This window comes from Balaenoptera borealis (assembly GCF_965194805.1).
Source record: "Balaenoptera borealis genome assembly, chromosome: 18".
Classification (NCBI taxonomy): domain Eukaryota; kingdom Metazoa; phylum Chordata; class Mammalia; order Artiodactyla; family Balaenopteridae; genus Balaenoptera; species Balaenoptera borealis.
In genome coordinates, this window is record NC_138877.1 from 71,092,385 (window position 1) to 71,112,568 (window position 20,184).

General features: G+C 41.3%; 1 protein-coding gene across 7 annotated transcripts in view; it reads left to right on the forward strand.

Annotated features, from left to right (window-relative positions):
• TPP2 (tripeptidyl peptidase 2) overlaps positions 1 to 20,184 on the forward strand; it is a 67,939-nt gene that overhangs the window by 32,882 nt on the left and 14,873 nt on the right. For 5 of the 7 annotated variants that reach the window (XR_014237201.1, XR_014237202.1, XM_082366079.1 and 2 more), the window contains 15 exons: positions 1,090 to 1,189; positions 2,745 to 2,893; positions 4,951 to 5,066; positions 5,601 to 5,769; positions 6,488 to 6,645; positions 6,953 to 7,029; positions 8,968 to 9,074; positions 11,064 to 11,218; positions 12,373 to 12,489; positions 12,729 to 12,829; positions 13,427 to 13,523; positions 14,397 to 14,534; positions 15,863 to 16,107; positions 16,366 to 16,444; positions 18,363 to 18,401. Coding sequence is in view for 5 of the 7 variants with exons in the window: in XM_082366079.1 (XP_082222205.1) it covers positions 1,090 to 1,189; positions 2,745 to 2,893; positions 4,951 to 5,066; positions 5,601 to 5,769; positions 6,488 to 6,645; positions 6,953 to 7,029; positions 8,968 to 9,074; positions 11,064 to 11,218; positions 12,373 to 12,489; positions 12,729 to 12,829; positions 13,427 to 13,523; positions 14,397 to 14,534; positions 15,863 to 16,107; positions 16,366 to 16,444; positions 18,363 to 18,401 (1,847 nt within the window). In the remaining 2 variants the exon portion in view is untranslated. The remainder of the gene's footprint in view (positions 1 to 1,089; positions 1,190 to 2,744; positions 2,894 to 4,950; positions 5,067 to 5,600; positions 5,770 to 6,487; positions 6,646 to 6,952; positions 7,030 to 8,967; positions 9,075 to 11,063; positions 11,219 to 12,372; positions 12,490 to 12,728; positions 12,830 to 13,426; positions 13,524 to 14,396; positions 14,535 to 15,862; positions 16,108 to 16,365; positions 16,445 to 18,362; positions 18,402 to 20,184) is intronic. The other 2 variants (XM_082366076.1, XM_082366078.1) reach the window with 1 other exon arrangement.

Below are 20,184 nucleotides of genomic sequence, written 5' to 3' on the forward strand. Positions count from 1 at the left end.
CTGAAAATTTTAAACTAAATTTTACAAAACGATTACAGTTTTATGCGGCAGCATCATGAACCTGAGTCCTCGTAACTCACTCATTTTATCCAGCCTTCTGCCCTGAAAATGTGTGTTGTGAAGAAGAATGAGGAGATGCTAGACTTCAATTCTAAGTCTTGTCTCTGCCGGTCATTTTCTTCAGTAAATTTTTTTAATCTCTCTAGGCTCTGCTTCCAAATTTCTAGAATGAAGGAACTGAGTTTGATCTCTGTGTTCTGCGATTTCAGAGTCTAACTAGTTTGCATCTGCACATTTATCTAAAAGACTGTAGCTGTGACAAAGTGAGGTAGTGGCATGGACACATATACACGACCAAACGTAAAATAGATAGCTAGTGGGAAGCAGCCGCATAGCACAGGGAGATCAGCTCGGTGCTTTGTGACCACCTAGAGGGGTGGGACAGGGAGGGTGGGAGGGAGGGAGACGCAAGAGGGAGGAGATGGGAACATATGTATATGTATAACTGATTCACTTTGTTATAAAGCAGCAATTAACACAGCAATGTAAAGCAATTATACTCCAATAAAGATGTTAAAAATAAATAAATAAATAAAAGGGACTTTTAAAAATACAAAAAAAAAAAAAGACTGTAGCATGTTATATGTTTGTTATTTGCTTATTTACTACAGCCATTTTTGTGGGGAGGGCTGCTGCCAGCTGGAAGAATTTTAGATACAGTGGTCATTTAAAAATGAAGACCAATCAACTGATTCCATATCTTTCTAAAGTTATATTTTTAAAATTTGAAACACATTTCTCTTTCTCTTTTACACATAGATACACTTTTAGATACATTATTATATTTAATCCACATAATCATCCTGGTAGATATTTTTATATACAAAAGCATAGCACCTAGTGTAACATCTGGCATGTAGTAAACTTGCCTTGGTTATTAAATTTTCTTATCTTTCCATTTTGTGAGAGAGAGCTGTGGTATCGGGAGAGTAGGTGATTTACCAGGGTCACACAGCCGAGGGGGCAGTGGGTTTAGAATCGGGATCCCTGTCTTGTGTCCTGTTGTTAATGACCGGATCCACTCCACAGGTGTTGGTGCCTACGTTTCTCCTGACATGATGGTTGCCGAGTATTCTCTGAGAGAGAAATTACCTGCAAATCAGTACACATGGTCTTCTAGAGGCCCCAGGTAGGTTGAGAATAGTACAGGGGACTGTTACAAATATTTTGTTAAACTGCATGGTGGGGAGGGGCAGAGTTTTGGTCATTTTACCGATTCTTTCTATTGGTTTTTGCATTTTCATTTTGATTAACAATCTCGTTTTAGGGAAACAGGTACTTAAAGAAATAAATTACAGTTACTTCATTGTTAGATGTATGACATAACTATTCTGTTATAAATTTTATGCCCATGTCTACAGTCCTTCACTAAGAATATGTAAGGTTCATATAAGGAAAATTTTATTTTTTTATTTCAATGAAAGTTCTATTTACGTTTTATGGAACCTATTTTTAGAACACTTTCCAACACCAGAAATGCTTTATGATCAGCCACTTTAACAGACTAGTGGAAAATTAATAGAGAGTAAGGAAGTAGTCAGAATTCATGAGTCTTCCCAGTTATTTGTTCCAGTTACAAGATATCAAGGTTCAGTGCAAACATTGGTAGACAGCATAGAGAGTGCAAAGAGAAAAGTGGGAATCACCCTAAACCTCATCATCTGTCGTGTGTATGGGTCAGATTTCGAAGAGCATCTTTTTGTCACTGCCGTGTGCGTAAGTGGAAACACACGCTACTCAGGCACTTTTATAACCTACTTTTGTCACTGTGTAATACAGTGAGAACATCTTTACAGGTCAACAGATATTTACCCAATAATATTTGTTTTAGGATAGTCACCAGAAGGGCTGCTACCAACCCGTTACAGGAGTTGTTTGCATTGCTTTCAGTTCTCTGTTAAAATGTGAAACCAAATAGCCTCAATATTCCTAGCCAGGAACAGCAGTAGTTGTTGAGCTGGTGCTTGGTGACGATGCGATGGTGAACTCTGCGGGCTTTAACTCAGCAGACCCTGCTGGCTCGATCCAGCATGGCAGCCGCTGGTCACACGAGAGTCTGAACTGAGCTGTGCTGCAAGTATGAAATGAACACCAGATTTGCAAACTTGGTACAAAAAAGAATGTAAATTAACTCATTTTTTCCTATCAATTTCATGTTGAAATTATAATATTTTAGATATGTTGGATTAAATAAAATATGTTACTAAAATTAAGTAAACCATCTTTTTGTTAGCTTTTTTTTAAATATGGCTTTTAGAAAACTTTAAATGCCATGTGTGTCCCACGTGCTTCTCCTGGACAGGGCTATTTTAGACTTTGTAGACTAGAGGGTGCTTCTGCTTATTACAGACGAGAAAAGTACATTCATCAGGCGTCTGAGCAGCGACACTCATTTACTGTCCTTATATAAAACATACTTGATGCTATGGCCTGCCACGTGTAAGCCCAGATACGCGCACGCATACACGCACACACGCGTGCACACACACACACACACACACACACACACACACAGACGTTTTGTCTACTTATGAGGGAAAAAACTGCTGCGTAATAGCGAAATAGCCGTGACTGCGGATGGTTCGTGTGTTGTACTGTGATTTATTTGGCCGGTGGCCTTTTTGCAAAGGCCCTGTGTATCCATTGTCCACCGTCGTAAGCCGACTCTAACTGCTTTCGTTCAGTGCTGACGGGGCCCTTGGAGTGAGCATCAGCGCCCCCGGGGGCGCCATAGCCTCTGTTCCCAACTGGACGCTGCGCGGAACTCAGCTCATGAATGGGACGTCCATGTCTTCTCCCAACGCGTGCGGAGGCATCGCCCTGATTCTGTCAGGTAACCACGTGGCTCACCTTACAGCCGTTGCTCAGCTTCCCAGTGAAGCGACAGCGAGTTGTCGGCTGTTCCGCGTGTACTTCAGCCACAGTTTCGTTACTTTTCTTAATAAGATAGAAGTACCATGATAGAATGGATTTTAAAAGTATCATTTATATTTCATCTTGGTCCTGGTTCTAAAGTGCATGATTTATTTATAAGCTTAGTTAAGTAGGTGTGAAGTATCTAGACAATTTCATGTTCATAGCACAAAATAAAGTCAGATTGTGGCCGTGAAAAGTAATTGAATAAATTTCTCTTATTTCAGGCAGAGATATATATATATATTTTTTTTTTTTAATTTATTTATTTATTTTATTTATTTATGGCTGTGTTGGGTCTTTGTTTCTGTGCGAGGGCTTTCTCTAGTTGTGGCAAGTGGGGGCCACTCTTCATCGCGGTGCGCGGGCCTCTCACTATCGCGGCCTCTCTTGTTGCGGAGCACAGGCTCCAGACGCGCAGGCTCAGTAGTTGTGGCTCACAGGCCTAGTTGCTCCGCGGCATGTGGGATCCTCCCAGACCAGGGCTCGAACCCGTGTCTCCTGCATTGGCAGGCAGATTCTCAACCACTGCGCCACCAGGGAAGCCCAGGCAGATATTTTTAATTTCTGAATTTCTCAGGGTGAGAAAATGTGGTACAACTGGCAATGTCCTGGCCCAAAGTAAAGTTTAAGGTGGATACTCGTTTATGTGATGATAATGATTTGAATGTGTATTCACTCATTCAGCAAGCGTATTTATTGGCTATTAATGACTCTTAAGCATTATTTTAGCTCTGGGGCTAAATTAGTGAACAGAACATCAAAAATACCTGCCTGTGTGGAGTTGATGTTAAAGTTGGAGGAGAAACAGACTGTGAACAAAATAAAGAATGATTTCTGTTACCCGTGAGAAGACAGTGAGTACTGGCACGGAGCCGGCGCAGCGGCCGGGGCGGCAGGCTGGCGTGCGGAGGCTGCCGTGGTGTTGGGCGGAGGGCGTCGGCCCCGACGAGGGCGCAGCGTCCGGACAGCCCGGTGGGCATGAAGACCCCTCCCCAGCAGCGTCCCTCTGGTCAAGTCCCGGGCTCTCCACCCCCACCTGCTGGTCCTGTCAGCCTCACCGAGTATCTCAGCGTCGCTCGCGCCTCTTGTCTGTGGCACGCTGCTCTCTTTGCCTGGAGCTCCTTTCTGCCGTGTCTCGGCCTGTGTGTTCCCTGTGTCTCCTCTGATAGACACTACTAAGGATACCGACTCACGTATCTGTTCTCATGGAGCGTCACCCTTTCGTGGATTCTCACTGACACAACGGTCACCTTCTTGACTGGCTCTCAGCGCCGTAGCGTTTCCATGTTTGTTTTGCCCAGGGCTCACTCTCCTGAGTGTCTGCGTGTTCCGTTCTGGAGAGGACAGGGGTGCGCTCTTACTCACCTTGCACCTCTAACAGCAGTCGTTACCAGAAGGTGAACAGCTTGGCGCCGCCGCATCCTTCCCAGAGGACAGTCAGCCCCAGCCTCGCTGCTCCCTGGCATTGCCAGGGAAGCTTCTAATCGGTGCCATGCCTGGGATCCAGCCTCAAAGGTGCTGATCTAATTGCAGCAGGACCTCAGCATCTTTCTGGCTCCTTTCAGTACCCTTGCTGTTTATAATGGGCACCCGGGTTGAGACCTTCTGCCAGTGACCATGTTGTTTGACCAGCAGTATTTTAAGGAAGGTGTCACTCGGTGCCTTTTGGTACTTGCTCAGACGTTTACATTCCCAGTGCAGAGCCCGCGTTCCTGCCGCTGCCTGGTGGGCGCGCAGGCATTTTCGTTGAATGTAGTCTTTGCGTTATAACCCAAGCAGCTTGAGTCAGACTGTTTGTCAGTGTTTTGGTGTTTTGGTTTTTTTAATAAAAAAAGATTTAAAAGTGCTTGTTGAAACACAAGACGTTAAAACCAGAGGATGTACGCGCTATCCGTACTAGTGAGCGGAGAGCGTTTCAAGTAACCAGCTCACCTGATGGACACTACTTTCTTGTTTTCTGTTTTTGGCTTTTAGGTCTGAAAGCTAATAATGTTGACTACACGGTTCATTCAGTCAGAAGAGCTCTCGAAAACACTGCAGTGAAGGCTGACAATATAGAAGTATTTGCCCAAGGACATGGTATTATTCAGGTATTGTCGTTTGTACGAAAAACGGGTTGTAAATCAGCAGGATAATATTTTAGTGATTACTGGATAATATTCCTATTATAATGACGATTGAGTTTTTCTGATTGATTATATGCCAGAGTAGTCTCTGAACTGTAAGCAAAGAGGGTATGAAAACAAACTTTGTACTTAAGACAGATATGTGGGGCTAAGATGGAGAAACGTAATAGACGTAGGGCACGTAGAGGGTGGAGTTCACGGCAGAGCAGCAGAGGGCAGAAGCCGGCCAGTCGTCACGGCATGTGGAGGTTTCCTAGCTTCGTCACTTGGGAGTAAAGAGGGTGGAGTGGAAGGCGGGTCCAGTGGCTAGACCAGTGTTTTGGCCAGTGAGGTAGAATTGCCCTCCTAAATGGGGTTTCCGTGTAGGTCAGAGAGGCGGATGGAGAAACTGACTTTTTGCTTGTACTTTGCTACAATGGAAAAGGAATTGGTGATCTGTGATAAAGTACTTTCTTGACCCAACCGTGTATATCTTACTGTTTGTATTCTCTTAATTAGGTTGATAAAGCCTATGACTACCTCGTTCAGAATACATCATTTGCTAATAAATTAGGTTTCACTGTTACTGTTGGAAATAACCGTGGCATCTACCTCCGAGATCCTGTTCAGGTGGCTGCACCTTCAGATCACGGTGTTGGCATTGAACCTGTATTTCCAGAAAATACTGGTGAGTAATAACCAGACAGTAAGCTGATGTGCTCACATTTATGCTTTGAATGAATTGTACCACAATAGAGAAATGCTGTTTAGGCTAATGTTCTAAAGAGAAGACAGGAATTGACAATGTTATTATTTTGTATTTCATAGAGGTGTAGGGGACACTGATGGCCATTAGGGATCCTGATACAGTGGCAATTCGGTTAGCAGTGTGACTACCAGAAAAACAGTAGAATGGGCCTTCAGGGACCTGGAGCTTTTATTAAATTGTGGATAGTAAAGCATCAAATTCCTTTTCTTTCCCACTTTTACTACTTGGGTGTAAGACAGAGTTTTTGGTTGGAGAGTGGGAAGCAGAAGTGGCCAGGGAGAACCCCAGCTCAGCGAGTGTAAACAAAATGGTCATCACCATAAACTTAGGAGTCTTTTCTCTTAGTCAGATTCTGCTAACTGTATGCAGTAATGAAAAATACTCACTGAAATGGTTTGTGTTGAGGTTGTAGCCGTGTTGGGGGAACACATGAATGGATTCCGAGCATCCTAAAATAAGAGTGAGGGAGGTTCTGTGGCTGTTTTATGTAAGCTGTGGTTCGGGAGCCCGTGCCTACTGCATTTTACAGCCAACCACATTTATCTGCGGAGTTTTCTTGACAGACGACAGAATGTTTTAAAATGGAAGAAAAGGAAAAAAATAACTAATCTTTACTTTTTGGTGTTTTTAACTCCAGAAAACTCTGAGAAAATATCCCTTCAGCTTCATTTAGCTTTAACTTCGAATTCATCGTGGGTTCAGTGTCCCAGCCATTTGGAACTCATGAATCAATGCAGACACATAAACATACGTGTGGATCCCAGGGGCTTAAGAGAAGGATTGCATTATACAGAGGTATTTATCGGGGTGTCTTCATTTTTACTTTCTGTAGTCTTTAAAATGTGTAGAAGTCTTTGTGTAGCAGTCCATTTCCCCATTAGTCTGAATAAGTCAGGGGTGGTCATGCGTGTATTTGTCCAGGCTGTTTGCCATTAATTATGTGGCCTGACATCAGAAAATGGATGCCGACTTGTACTTAGGACCTTTACATTTTAATATTAGATTAATTTATTCTCTAAGTAGATTCACCCTTTTCTTTTTTTTTATTTTCTCTTTTTAAAAAAGTCTGTTTATGGATACTGACACTTATTCCTTTTTCAAGGTGTGTGGCTATGATATAGCATCGCCTAACGCAGGTCCTCTGTTCAGAGTCCCAATCACTGCAGCTATTGCAGCAAAGTAAGTGCCCAGCTACCAACAGCTTGCTGTTACGTGTAATTATGTAATGGCTGTTTATGGAAGTGGGGTGAACTTTTAAAGGATCCATAGGCCAGAACCAGGTGACTGGGTTTTGGTTCTGTTCCTTGCTTAACGTTCAAGGTGGTGTGTAGTCAGTCACGGTGTTCCTTGTTCACGGTGAGGGTAACTGACAGCATCTGTCACCCGCCCTCCACCAGGATGACATCTGTCACCCGCCCTCCACCAGGAGGGCGGCGCCCTCCTGACACCTGATTGAGAGGCTGTTTCAGCCTTCATCCGGCCTGATGCCTCTGCAGTGTTTGACAATGACTTTGTCCCCTCCCACCCCCGACCCACATTCCCCCCTTATCTCTGGGATTACCGTTATCTCCTCCTCGTTTCCAGACTCTTCCCTTTCCATCTTGTCTTCTACCCCGGAGATCTGATCCCACTGCTTCCTGTATAAAGTACCTCAGTGGCGTGCCCAAGGATCGTGCTCCTTGAAATAGCAAACGGTGGCGCTTCACAGCCAGTGTTTGCCGCGGCTCCATCACCAAATTACACGTTTCCACGAGCTCACCAGTGCTGACCCCCCGGTTTCCTCAGGACGGGTGCATTTGCACAGCTGGCTTCTTTGCTTCAGTTTCCTGTCCCTTAACTTAATGACCAGGCGTGTTCTTGGTCATCTCCGGGCGGAGGGAGTCCCTCCCTGCTGCTTCACGGCGCTTTTCACATGCCTGTGGTACAGACTTTAGCTAGTGTGTTGTCATTTTTAATTCACCCCATTTGACTGTGAGCCCACGGAAGACACGGGGACTGCATCTTACGTGACCCCATATGGAGCTCGTGTACAGAATGTACGAAACAAATTATTCAGTTCATGAAGGGCAAGATGGAGATGAGAGTACTGGACACAATTGAGAACTCTGAGTTAACAGCTTCCATTGAGTTAGTTGCACAGTAATAGTTAATATGCAGTAGGTCTCAGCCCATATGAAACATAGGATGAAACTGAGGAGGTAACAGGTGACACACCCGTGAAAAAATTGCAGAACAGTTAAATTCTCAGCTGCATATTCCCTATAAGTCCTGTAGGAACTTCGACAAGGTAATGTACAAGATTCAGGAGTCGGCTGAGACCTCATCTCCTTCAGGAAGCTTTCCCTGACCGCTCCTCGTGAACCAGGAACCTTGCATCTTCTCCACTAACGCTTCCTGTCTCCCCAGAGCATATTACGTTCAACGTCCCTGTTGGGTTTTCCGTCCCCACTAGATTGGCTGGGGAAAAGGAAAACATTATATTCATTGTTGTAATTGTAGCACCTAATAGCAGTGCCTCAGGTATAGTAGGCACTCATTAAATGTTTGTCATACTGACTAGAGTTTGTTCTTAGTATGTACTTCAGGTTTCTGGGTTGGGTAATTATACATTTGACCTTTATGTTTCACTGATCCCTCACAAAAACGCTATGGAAGTACTTTCTCTTCTTTACTGTGTCATTTATGGCATGGGTGCATTTTGAAGCTACGAAAGAGATTAAATTTAAATATCAGTCTCAACTATAAGGCAGTATCAGTGGCACAAAACATTACTTTTGATTTTAATATTTTGGACTCACAATAGTCCAGATTCTGGTAACCGGAAAATCCTGTGACTGTTGTAGAATTCCTTTAACCAAAAAAGAGGGAGCTATGTGTCTGACTTCAGACAAATTATAAAGCAAACAAGTAAAAAGCAGAAAAAGCATCTCCACAGTGTATCTCTGCTAACATGTTGCAAAACTGAGATGACATTGTGTGTACTGTTTTGTTACCAGCTTTTAACTCCCTGTGTTCATTTCTCATGAACTGTTGAAATCTAGAGTACCAATGGGCTTAAAATCTAAAGCTTTTTAATGAGAGTGTCATGTTTAATCATTTATTTTTATTAATTTTCAGAGTAAATGAATCAACCCATTATGATCTAGCCTTGACAGATGTACATTTTAAACCTGGTCAAATTCGAAGGCATTTTATTGAGGTTCCTGAGGGTGCAACATGGGCTGGTAAGTAAAATTAATGTCTTGTCTTGCCCATTTACCTTTATGTGCATTCTATCTCTGCTCTGATTATGACCATATAAAGTTCATATATCTGCAGTAGACTTTTCTCACAACAGTAATAGGTGCCTGGCACCCTAGATTTGCTATTAGGTTCAAACCTTTTTAAAGATCTAGTCGTATTTTGCCTTGGCTCATACGTCAGTCATCTGTCTAGGCCAGGGGTCTCCAACCGCTGGGCTGCAGACCCGTACCGGTCCGGGGCCTGTTAGGAACCCGGCCGCAGAGCAGGAGGTGAGCAGCGGGCGAGCCAGCGGAGCTTCATCTGCCGCTCCCTCCCCACCGCTCGCATCCCCGCCTGCACCATCCATCCCCAACCACCCCCCACCCCCCCCACCGCCCCACCAAGTCCATGGAGAAATTGCCTTCCACGGAACTGGTCCCTGGTGCCAGAAAGGTTGGGGACCGCTGATCTAGGCTATCTTAAGATGTCTTAATAGTCAGGATTTTAATTTGGTTCAGAATAATGCCTTCTCTGTTCACAATCAGAGTCAGAGTTGCATCGTGGTACAACTCAGGGCTTCCACTCACATAGGCCCAATGCTTGTGTAACATCTAACTCTAATAAAACGGGCGCTAATCATACCAAAGAATAAAGATCTATAGTTAATTCATATTGAACATGATGTCTGGTAAATGTCAGTGATTATAATGCCCTAATTATGATTTGTTTAGGTTGGGTATTGAAAATAATTAGTTCTTTGGTTTTTTTGTTTGTTTGTTTTTTGTTTTTAATAAGAATTGATCAGATCATCCAGAATAGAAGTAGCTCAGAGCATTTAGCAGTCTTTGATTAGATATATACTGTGGGAGGTGGAGAGGTGGGAGAGATGTTGGTCAAGGGTACAGACTTTGTTATAAAATGAAAAAGTTTGAGGGATCTAATGTCCAGCATGGTGACTGTACTTAATAATACTGGATTGTATACTTGAAATTTGCTAAGACGGTAGATCTTAGATGTTCCCTCCACCCAAAAAAATTGGTACCTGTATGAAGTGATGGATGTGTTAGCCAACCTTATTGTGATGATTGTTTCATAACATATACATATTCGCCAAATCATCACGTTGTACACCCTGAACTTGAAAATATTATATGTAAGTTGTTTCTCAATAAAACTGGGGGGAAAAAGAGTTAAAGCAGGGGAAAAAAAAGAAATGTACTACAGATGATTCCTATTTCAAATACTTAGACATATTGTCATAACACTAGATTCTGTGTTCTTAGCAAGTGATTAGGTTCCCAGAGCCCTGTGACCACTTGATCTTGTGAAGCAGAGAATTAAGCGTTGCTTCAGTTCCTTGTCTCAGGGCCAGGTATTCGTTAGATAAGCTGCTGACCTGGCTTCATGGTGATCCTGGCTCATCTCCAGCTCAGCCGCAGAGCACAGCTAAGCATATGTAGTTCTGATAGTCATACTTTCCAGAAGCAAACAGTGGAGATAAACCAAGAGCGAGAGACTAGGAAAAGTTATCAGTGAAGTTGGATAAATGGATACTAATGGAACTTAGGCATGCTAACAAATAGAGGTTTCTAAAATTAATACCCTCTTTACCAAGAATTGATTGGTTTTTAGCTAAACCAAGAGGAAAGGTTGAACTTAGTAACAGAGGAGGGAGGGATTTAAAAAATTACCTGACTAGGATAATTGTGTGTCCATCTGTGGACAGCTTGCTGTTTCCTGCTGTTTGCAGCATAGCGGTTGCTTATTTTAGTCCTGATTTATTTATTTTCCATAGCTAAATTTTCTACCCTCTCATCTTTATTAATACTCTGTCAGTTCATTGTTTTTAAGGAAATATGCAGATTTCATTTGAATATATCATTTCATTCTCTTGATACAGTATTTCCCCCAAAGTAGGCATTATGAAAGCCATTTTGTGTCCATTTTAAATCTTGTCAGTTAAAATGTTGCTTCTTCCCTTCTCGTCGTAGAAGTTACGGTGTGCTCCTGTTCTTCTGAGGTGTCTGCCAAGTTTGTTCTTCATGCGGTGCAGCTTGTGAAGCAGAGAGCCTATCGAAGTCATGAGTTCTATAAGTTTTGTTCCCTTCCAGAGAAAGGAACGCTGACTGAAGCTTTTCCTGTCTTAGTAAGTTTTAATTAACAGTGTGGAATCCTGAAACAGTTTCCTTTCTTTCTGGGTGTGGGCTAAGACTGAGTATTTGAATTTGATTTTATAGTTTGTATTCAGAGCACATTGGGACTGTATATTTTATTAATGCTGAATAACGTGGGAAGATAGGTCGTCTTACTAGGATACCTGCGACCAAGTCGAGGTAAATGTTTATCTCTTAGGAAAGTGCTGGTCTGCTAGATGCTGACGCATCACAAAGTGGACGCTGGTTGAGATTTGTCTCCTCATCGTACAGTAGATTATATCCATGTTTAAGACTTTTCTCCGTGTTTTCTACTTATTTTAGTTATTTTATTAATGCCCTGTTGTTAAGAATCCATGAGGTTAATTTGCTGTGTAGGTGAAACTGCTACTCCTTCCTACAAATTACTTCAAGTGTGGCAGCTCTCCAGGCTTGTCTGTAGTGTTAGAGATGGTGCCCAGTCCTTCCTTCTAGAAGGTGAATGCACTGATGGTCTTTCTTGAACTTGCTACTTAGTGTTTTCAGATGGCTGCCTCATCTTTCCTGTATCTCTTATGTTTCTGATAACTTTGACTTGTGTCCTTGTATGTGTTATAGAGTAATATGGTTCACTTTAAACTTTCTAATGCACTGATTACTAGAAAACTTAATTTAAAACTCAGTGTTCAAAGAACAGCTTTTGTTTTTAATTTTTTTAATAGGAAGAAAGATATGAGTGACCATAATTTCATTTGACTTTGGTTGCCAGGCAGCTCTTGAGCCCAGAACTCAGCTGTGGCTATTGAATATGCCTCACAAAGCTGTCATACCCCTTCTCTTGTCATTGGTCTTAATTATTTTTCCTTTGGTCCCAAGTTTTTATTCCAGTTTGTTTTCACCGTTATTTTATTACATGTACTTCAGAAGCTACCTCAGACCTCTTACGACAAGCAGTTTAGGATTATGAGTAAATAACTGTGTATTTAAATACCTGCACTCTGTCTCAGCAACTGTGATTTGTGTAACTTCAAGCATAGCTAATGATAAGGTTCTGTGAATTTTCCTGCTGTACGAATAGGAAAAGTTTGAAAGCATAGAACTGCTTTGAAGCACCTATTTATGTTTTGTGACTTACGCATTGGTAATTTAACTTCATTTTTCCTTGCAGGGTGGGAAGGCAATTGAGTTTTGCATTGCTCGTTGGTGGGCAAGTCTTAGCGACGTCAATATTGATTATACCGTTTCTTTTCATGGGATAGTATGTACTGCTCCTCAGTTAAACATTGTAAGTTCCACATTTCCATCATTTTTAATGTCAGTTATTTGTGTTATTGTGAAATAATTTCAATGGTTGGGTTTACATTTTAATGGGGAGATTACCTATGGTTCTGGAAATAACAATAGTCTTTGTTCATGGGTGCTTATAAACTTTGTGTTTGACACATTTAGGTCCAAGTATTGTTTAAAAATGCAGTTTGTTTTCAGTAAAGTTTGAGAAACTAATTTGATAAATATCCTTTGTAGCACGCATCAGAAGGAATCAACCGTTTTGATGTTCAGTCCTCCTTGAAATATGAAGATCTGGCTCCCTGCATAACTTTGAAGAGCTGGGTCCAAACACTGCGGTATCTTCAATGTTTTAGGGCTGCAAATGTTGGGTATCAGTGTGACGGGGGTGGGGGGATGGGCGTCTCTTCACTCTTTGGAAAGGGTCTCTTTCATTTTTAATCATGTGAGCGCTGGACGTGAAAATTCAGTTCATGACTTTCCAGCCCAGGGAACCCGGCGGGTCTCTCAGAGGCAGCCGCAGCAGCAGCTTGTGGCTTGAAGTAACACGTGCCTAGAGCCCTTGCTGTGGCACCTGGCAGGACCCATCCCGTGACGAGGGCAGGGCTGTCTGCGGTCAAACCCTGTCCTTCAGCACTGTGAGGGGTTGTCACCTAGTCCTGGGATCTGATTCTGTTGAGACTGTCAGTTGATGGTTGAAAATGTTTTTATCATGAGAAGATTACCTTTGTAATACTGCAAAATTTAACTGTGTATTGCTGTGGTTCAGTCAATAAAGAATTATATAAGTTAATGATTAAAATATTACAAAATACACGGAAAAGGACAGCGTCTAGGAATGCTCATTTGTCATTTATTGTGATATATGATATAGATTTTGCTGATTATAGTTTTCTCTCATTTAAATGAACTCTTATGCAATTGTCTGATTACAGCCCACTGAGTGCAAAAACAAAACCTTTAGGATCAAGGGACGTTTTGCCAAATAATCGTCAACTTTATGAGATGATCCTGACTTACAACTTTCATCAAGTAAGTGTTTGTGTAACCAAGTATACCCTTACAGAGAACTCTTGTGTTCTATGAATCATAAAATCAAAAATGGAAGGACAGTGTATTCAGTGTGTGTGTGTGTGTGTGTGTGAGACATACATATATATGAAATAGAAACAAGTAATTAACCCTGGTTAATTTAGAATTATTCTTTGGGAAATTATGATATAGAACGATCTAAGTACCATTCAGATCTGAAGTCACAGATTCTAATTTAGTGGTGACCTGGCCTTTGAGCCTTAGTTTTTGTAATCACTGACACCTGCCTGTTCTGTGATAGCTGTCCACTGGTTTGATGTCTTGTCAAAGCCAGATGCCTTTTGATTATGGAACCAGGCCTGATTGCTCTCTGTGAAGCAGGTGTTGGCACAGTGAGACATCAGAATAGCTCCTAGGTTGAATGGGTGGTAAAGGTAGCTGAGATGGGCATAAAAATCAGATCGAAGTTTATGGCGGATCAGTAAGATTTTAGTAAAACTCTTATTGAAGCATAGTATGAATTACTGTTGGGGAGATGATTGATTTCAGTGGATTGTCTCGTTTCAACTTCATAAAGAAATTTTTAGTTTTATTAAAAAACCAGTTAATTAGGGGTCCTGAAGAATAGGTATTGCTTTAGTAATGAATACAATTAGCTAGGTTTGTGTTTTTTAAACCTTGTAAAAGAGAAGTACCTTTTATTAGTCGCGAAATCCTGGATGTGTTCTGCATTTTTGAAATTGGTTACTGCAAGAAAATATTTTTAATACTTTTAATGTAAAAGTCTGATCAATAGCAATATTACAGATCTACATTAGAAATCATATAAACCACATCAAATAATCATTCTTCCCCCCCCCCACCCCCCCACAGCCCAAGAGTGGGGAAGTGACTCCAAGCTGCCCCCTGCTTTGTGAATTGTTGTATGAATCAGAATTTGACAGCCAGCTGTGGATTATATTTGACCAGAACAAAAGACAGATGGGTTCCGGCGATGCTTACCCTCATCAGGTATGATTTTTAGAATTAACAGGAGCTGTTTCTTGAGCTGATGAAGCCCGGATTCTCGCTCTGGTAACGTGCCTGCTTTTTAAACACCAGTGTGGTTGTGCGTTTAGTACTTGGACACACGGCTAGCAGCTCAGCTGTCTGTTGCAGGACAGACCGTGACAGCTTTTCAGCCCCACGGTTGGGCTGATTCCGGCTTCGGGGTAAAGGAGGGCCAGGGGGATGCTCGCAGACGCTGGCCAGCAGAGCTTTTTATTTTTAGTATTTCTCCTTCCTACCCAGTGCTTGCCCCTATCTGAACGGTGAAAGCACATCATCCGGGATATGTGAGCCCCTTGAAGTGATCCCAGGTCTGAACTGGATCCAGAGCACAACGACAGTGCCAAGTGTCTTCAGTTTATTAGAACTTTGAAATATGTTTCTTCTTGGTCAGCTGTGTAGTGAGCACTCACTATATGCCAAGCCCTGTGCCTGGCACTGTCATTTGGAAGGGAAAATAATCTTTTAATCGTATAATTTATAGAAATCTTATCCCTGATTGAAAGACTGTGACAGAGAAATGAGCTATTTCCTGTAACCTTTATAATTTTATGCTAAATAATAAAAATAATTTACGCAGGGTTTTCAGTTAGTCATTCAAGGAATGGTTTCCTTTTTCTCCTCAAAGCCAGGCCCTGGCACGTCTCCTCAGTACAGACTGGGTTATTGCAGCCATTCCTTTGGTTGCTTTTAAAATCTCAGAAGAAACTGCAGCTGCAGAATGCAGCGTTCCGTCCTCTTGAGCAGGTTGCCTGGGTGGAGCGTGGTAGATCTGTACTCCTGTGTCTCCACTGGCTCCCTGTCGTTCCCGTCTGCAGTAAACGGGCGTGGCATGGTGGTTATGATCTAAAGGTTACCAGTCATGTGTATCCAGACCCGTGTGTGTGTCTGTCTGAGATATTACACAGCACCTCAGTTTTGCTCATTCTTGGTGTCGTTTTATCCGTGCCTGTGAAGACCCAGGAACTAGAAAGTCGTAGCCTTTTCCAGTCTTGAGCGGATGCTGATTCAGCTGGGCGCCTAGGAGTGGCCTGTTGTTGTGGGAGGGCTGAGGGCTGAGGGCTTGGCTGCCTTCAGCTCCCTTATCCTCTGCTCTGGACGTGACCTTGGCCAGCTCACTTGACGTCCAGTCGGGACGTTGTGTGCGTGTCATGTGTGTGTCATAACTTGCACTGTACCTCACATACTGTAAGCACTCTGTAAGTGGTAATTCTTACTGTTTATCCTCTTACTGTAATTTTCGTTCATGTGGCTAAACCTTACTTTTCCCAAATGTTGTTTTTCTTTTATAGTATTCTTTGAAACTGGAGAAAGGAGATTATACAATTCGACTACAGATTCGTCATGAGCAAATCAGTGATTTGGAACGTCTTAAAGATCTTCCATTTATTGTTTCTCATAGGTTGTCTAATACCTTGAGCTTAGATATTCATGAAAATCATAGTCTTGCACTTCTAGGAAAGAAGAAATCAAGTAACTTGACATTACCACCCAAATATAACCAGCCATTCTTTGTTACTTCCTTACCTGATGACAAGTAAGTGATAACATTGCTTAACACTCACTCTCCATCTTATACTCTGTAGTCCTTAAATGCTGGTTTATAATATTAGGCTACACTTACGCTGTGTTGTCATTTGCCATTTTAGACTAAGGTTATTTCTCCCTTTGGTTTTTGAAATCTTAGCTACGGAAATTATTTCAGAATGCAATTGTTTTGATGTTTTTCCCCCTAATTCTCATTGTCAAACTTTCTTTTTTGTTCCTTTTCCCCTCTTTTGAATCTTCTTATTAGAATACCTAAAGGGGCAGGACCTGGATGCTACCTTGCAGGATCCTTAACGTTGTCAAAGACCGAACTCGGAAAGAAAGCTGTAAGTATTAGGTTTTTTTTTTTTTTACACTGAAAAGTGCCTGTTCCAAAATTTCCATTTCCTTAAAAATGGAAATTAATTCTACATTTCAGAATGAGTAAAAGAGAAGATCTCTCTGGAAAAAGAAATTTAATAGTTTTTTTTCCCCAAGTTGCTAGTAAAGGTCAATTAATATTTGGTTGTATTTTTATATATTTAGTATTCTTTTTCCCAAGCCTAAGTACTTGGGCCTTGAACCTGTTCTGCCTTGCACAGCTAATATACTTGAACTTCCTGTGAAATATGTAGGTCCAGATCAAACTTGGCTTAAGTGAATGGGATGTTTTTAAAATTAGAGAATTTATAGAGTTTTAACTAACATAATATTGTGGATATAGGAATAAATCAGATCTTCTTGGGTGACTTCTAAAAACCAGTCAGGACAATTACTACTAATAAACAGTATTTTTCCCTTGTACAGATCTTTCTCTTATTGGAATTTTGTGTAGTTATGTAGTTAACTACAAGGTAGTTATTTCTTTTGGCGTTAAGGTTTATAGTTTCAAAATTGTGCTTTTTGTTAAAAACATGTTTCTGGTTGTTATATTTTAGAGATAATTGTTATGGTTTGATAGTACCTGTTTTAGTTTTCCCATCTGTTTTCATTACAAATTTATTGTGAGAATAGTGTTTATATAAATCTATCACCCTCTGTCATAATGTCATTTTAGCTCAATGCCAGTAAAAGTTGTCATTCTTATAGTTCTGCATTTCTCTTTAGCATTAGTTTTTACAAAGTAAGTCTGCCACCTAATTCTGGAATTTATAAGTGCTGTTATCAAAATGAATAGAGCTCAAACCTCTTCACAAGAATTCTCATGTCTTACCGCTGTTGAACCAAAGATGGTTTATTCGCTGTCATAGGAGCGTCATCACGTAGGACTTTGTGCTTAGAACAAGTCGTTTGCCCTGACATTTCTTGAGTCTCATTTCAGTCCGTACTATTTACTTATATGTACTTTAGTATAAATTATAAGTACTTCAGTATAATATAGCCTTAGTAGAATGTGAAGTGAATCAGTAGTTACTGGAATTCATAGGTGCACTGATTTAAGAATTCCTGGTCTAGGTCTTTTTAAGTAGGTTTCATTTTCCGCTATGGGAAATATTGCTGCCTCTGCTGTGGGGCTTCGACAGTGAGGCTTCTCATGCAGATAACTTCTGAAGTGTCCACTGCCTGTGATGAGTAAGAGAGCAGAAGAGCACTGTTATTAGAAGTATGCTTTCAGCAATTCAGAGATAGTTACTGCTTCCTGGCTGCATTCTTTAAGAGGCCGTTGTGAAATTAAATTATAAACAGGTGGGATTGACTATAGTTATTACTTACCAGGGTAGATTTTCTTGAGAAAACCTAAAGCTGTAGAGTTAATTATAATTCCCAGCACATTGTTTATTTCACCGGATCTCAGTCGTGGCGCATTCCTTGCGGTTCTGGCAGCTGGGAAGGTAACTGTCCCTCTTGCTCCTCTCTGACATTCCCAGTTACCTCGAACGATGCTGTTTCTAGTGCATGGGCATGTGTGATTGTTGTCACAGCCTTGAACGTCTGACTCTGCGGACCGTCACCTAAATTTAATGTTTTCAAAACTGTTTGGGTAACTAATGAATTTTGCTCTACAAACTTTTGAAATAAAAAGCTGAAAAACATTGACCCTTAGGAAGAACACATTTGAGTGCCATTTTTATTAAAAAAAAAAAAAATGAAAGTGGCAGTATTGCTTTCTTTAAAAGCCTGCCATTTTGATGACAGACCTGACCCTTCTAAGTACTGTGACGCATACAGGTGGGACGGAAACTGGCAGAAAAATAGACAGAGGTGGTATCTCCATCCTGTGTAGATTACGCATGTTTTCTTACAGAATGTCGTTCTAACTCCCAGGGGCAGTCTGCAGCAAAACGACAAGGAAAATTTAAAAAGGTACTGATTGTCAGTTCTTTAAAAAGATGTCTTAAAGCCTTATTTGCATATTAGTTAAACTTCTTTTTCTGTCACTATTATCTTTTTTTAAAAAAAATCTCTCCCTTAGTTTCCTTTCTTTAAGTTCTGCAGTATAGCGCGGTGTTGACAAACTGCTTTCTTAAAGTTTTTTTTCCTACCATAAATTGCTTGAAGACCCCTGGTTTATATGTGTATAGAGAACATGTTAATGCTATTCATTTCTTACTGCAGGTATGACCAAGTAATAATATTTGAACTTTGGCATATCTAAAATCCTATAGAAAGGTGAATGATTTTTTTTAGCTATATATGACAGAACAATTATTTTTGAAGTCTAAAGTCATTCTTAAATTGGATGATTTGATTAATAAAATGTTATTAAAATGTTTAAAGTGAAGTTTTTTTTCCTGCTCTTGCATCTTCTGCGTCCTGGAAAGGCAGAGACGGAAAGGGCAGTGGGCGGAGCAGAAACAGAAATGAGGACTGCTGGCCCCACATTAAAACTTACACTGAGGGCTTCCCTGGTGGCGCAGTGGTTGAGAATCTGCCTGCCAATGCAGGGCACACGGGTTCGAGCCCTGGTCTGGGAAGATCCCACATTCCACGGAGCAACTGGGCCCGTGAGCCACAATAACTGAGCCTGCACGTCTGGAGGCTGTGCTCCGCAACAAGAGAGGCCGCGATAGTGAGAGGCCCGCGCACTGCGATGAAGAGTGGCCCCCGCTTGCCATAACTAGAGAAAGCCCTCGCACAGAAACGAAGACCCAACACAGCCATAAATAAATAAATAAATAAATAAATAATTAAAAAGAATTAAATCTTAAAAAAAAAAAAAAAACTTACACTGAGAGCAGGAGCAGCTTGTAAGACCGTAACTAGTAGGTGATCCGAGCAGCTTCTCTGCAGCTTACCTGACAATCTCTGATTGACTGCTGGAGCCAAATTTAATTTGAAAAATGGTCCTTCAGGTCTAGTTTAGAGAAAGGGATACATATTTGATGAGCTCTCCGGCAGAGGTGCTGTTTTAACAGAAAGCACAAGTTTGAAACTATAAAGTAAACCTGCCTGTTGACCTGCTGACATCATTCGTCATCGTAGGGACTTCTCTCCTGCGTGCAGGGAGCACTGCAGGGCAAGAATTAGTGTTTTAAGAAGAAACAAAAGATAATTCAGTGTTTCTTAATTCATAGTGATGTGAAACTGGGGACCACCATTTTATAATAGATAAAATGTCTTTATTAAAATGACCTCTAAAATTCTATATGATTATGTAGTGGTAAAGACTTTGTGCAAACAAAATACACCACTGGGGGTTATCTTCCCAGGTAAAGGAATATCGGCTTCTCTGTAGACCGTATTTCTCAACTGAGCGTCTTTACCCATTTGAAGGCCATGTAAATTCATTTAATGGAACTTAACCAGCATTAAAACAAAAACAGAATAAAAACAGAAAATGTCCGTTCATCAGACTCATAAAACTGTAATTTCATTTTATGCACAAATTATCTTTGATTCATTTTGAAAATAGCCTCAAAGCCACTGCTTCAGAGAATGAGGAGCAGGCATTCTCAGAGCCTACTAAAAAGAAGGTGCACGTCCCGAAGGCAGAGCTGGGGTTTTTCTTTCTATTGTGTTGTTTGGTGGATCTTGTGGAGTTTTGGTGCCTTTGGTTTGTATTAGATTATTTGAGATGGGAAACTATCAAATGAACAGGAACGTTATTGTTAATTGACGGTTAGTGAAGCTTCTAGAGCTGGGCAGC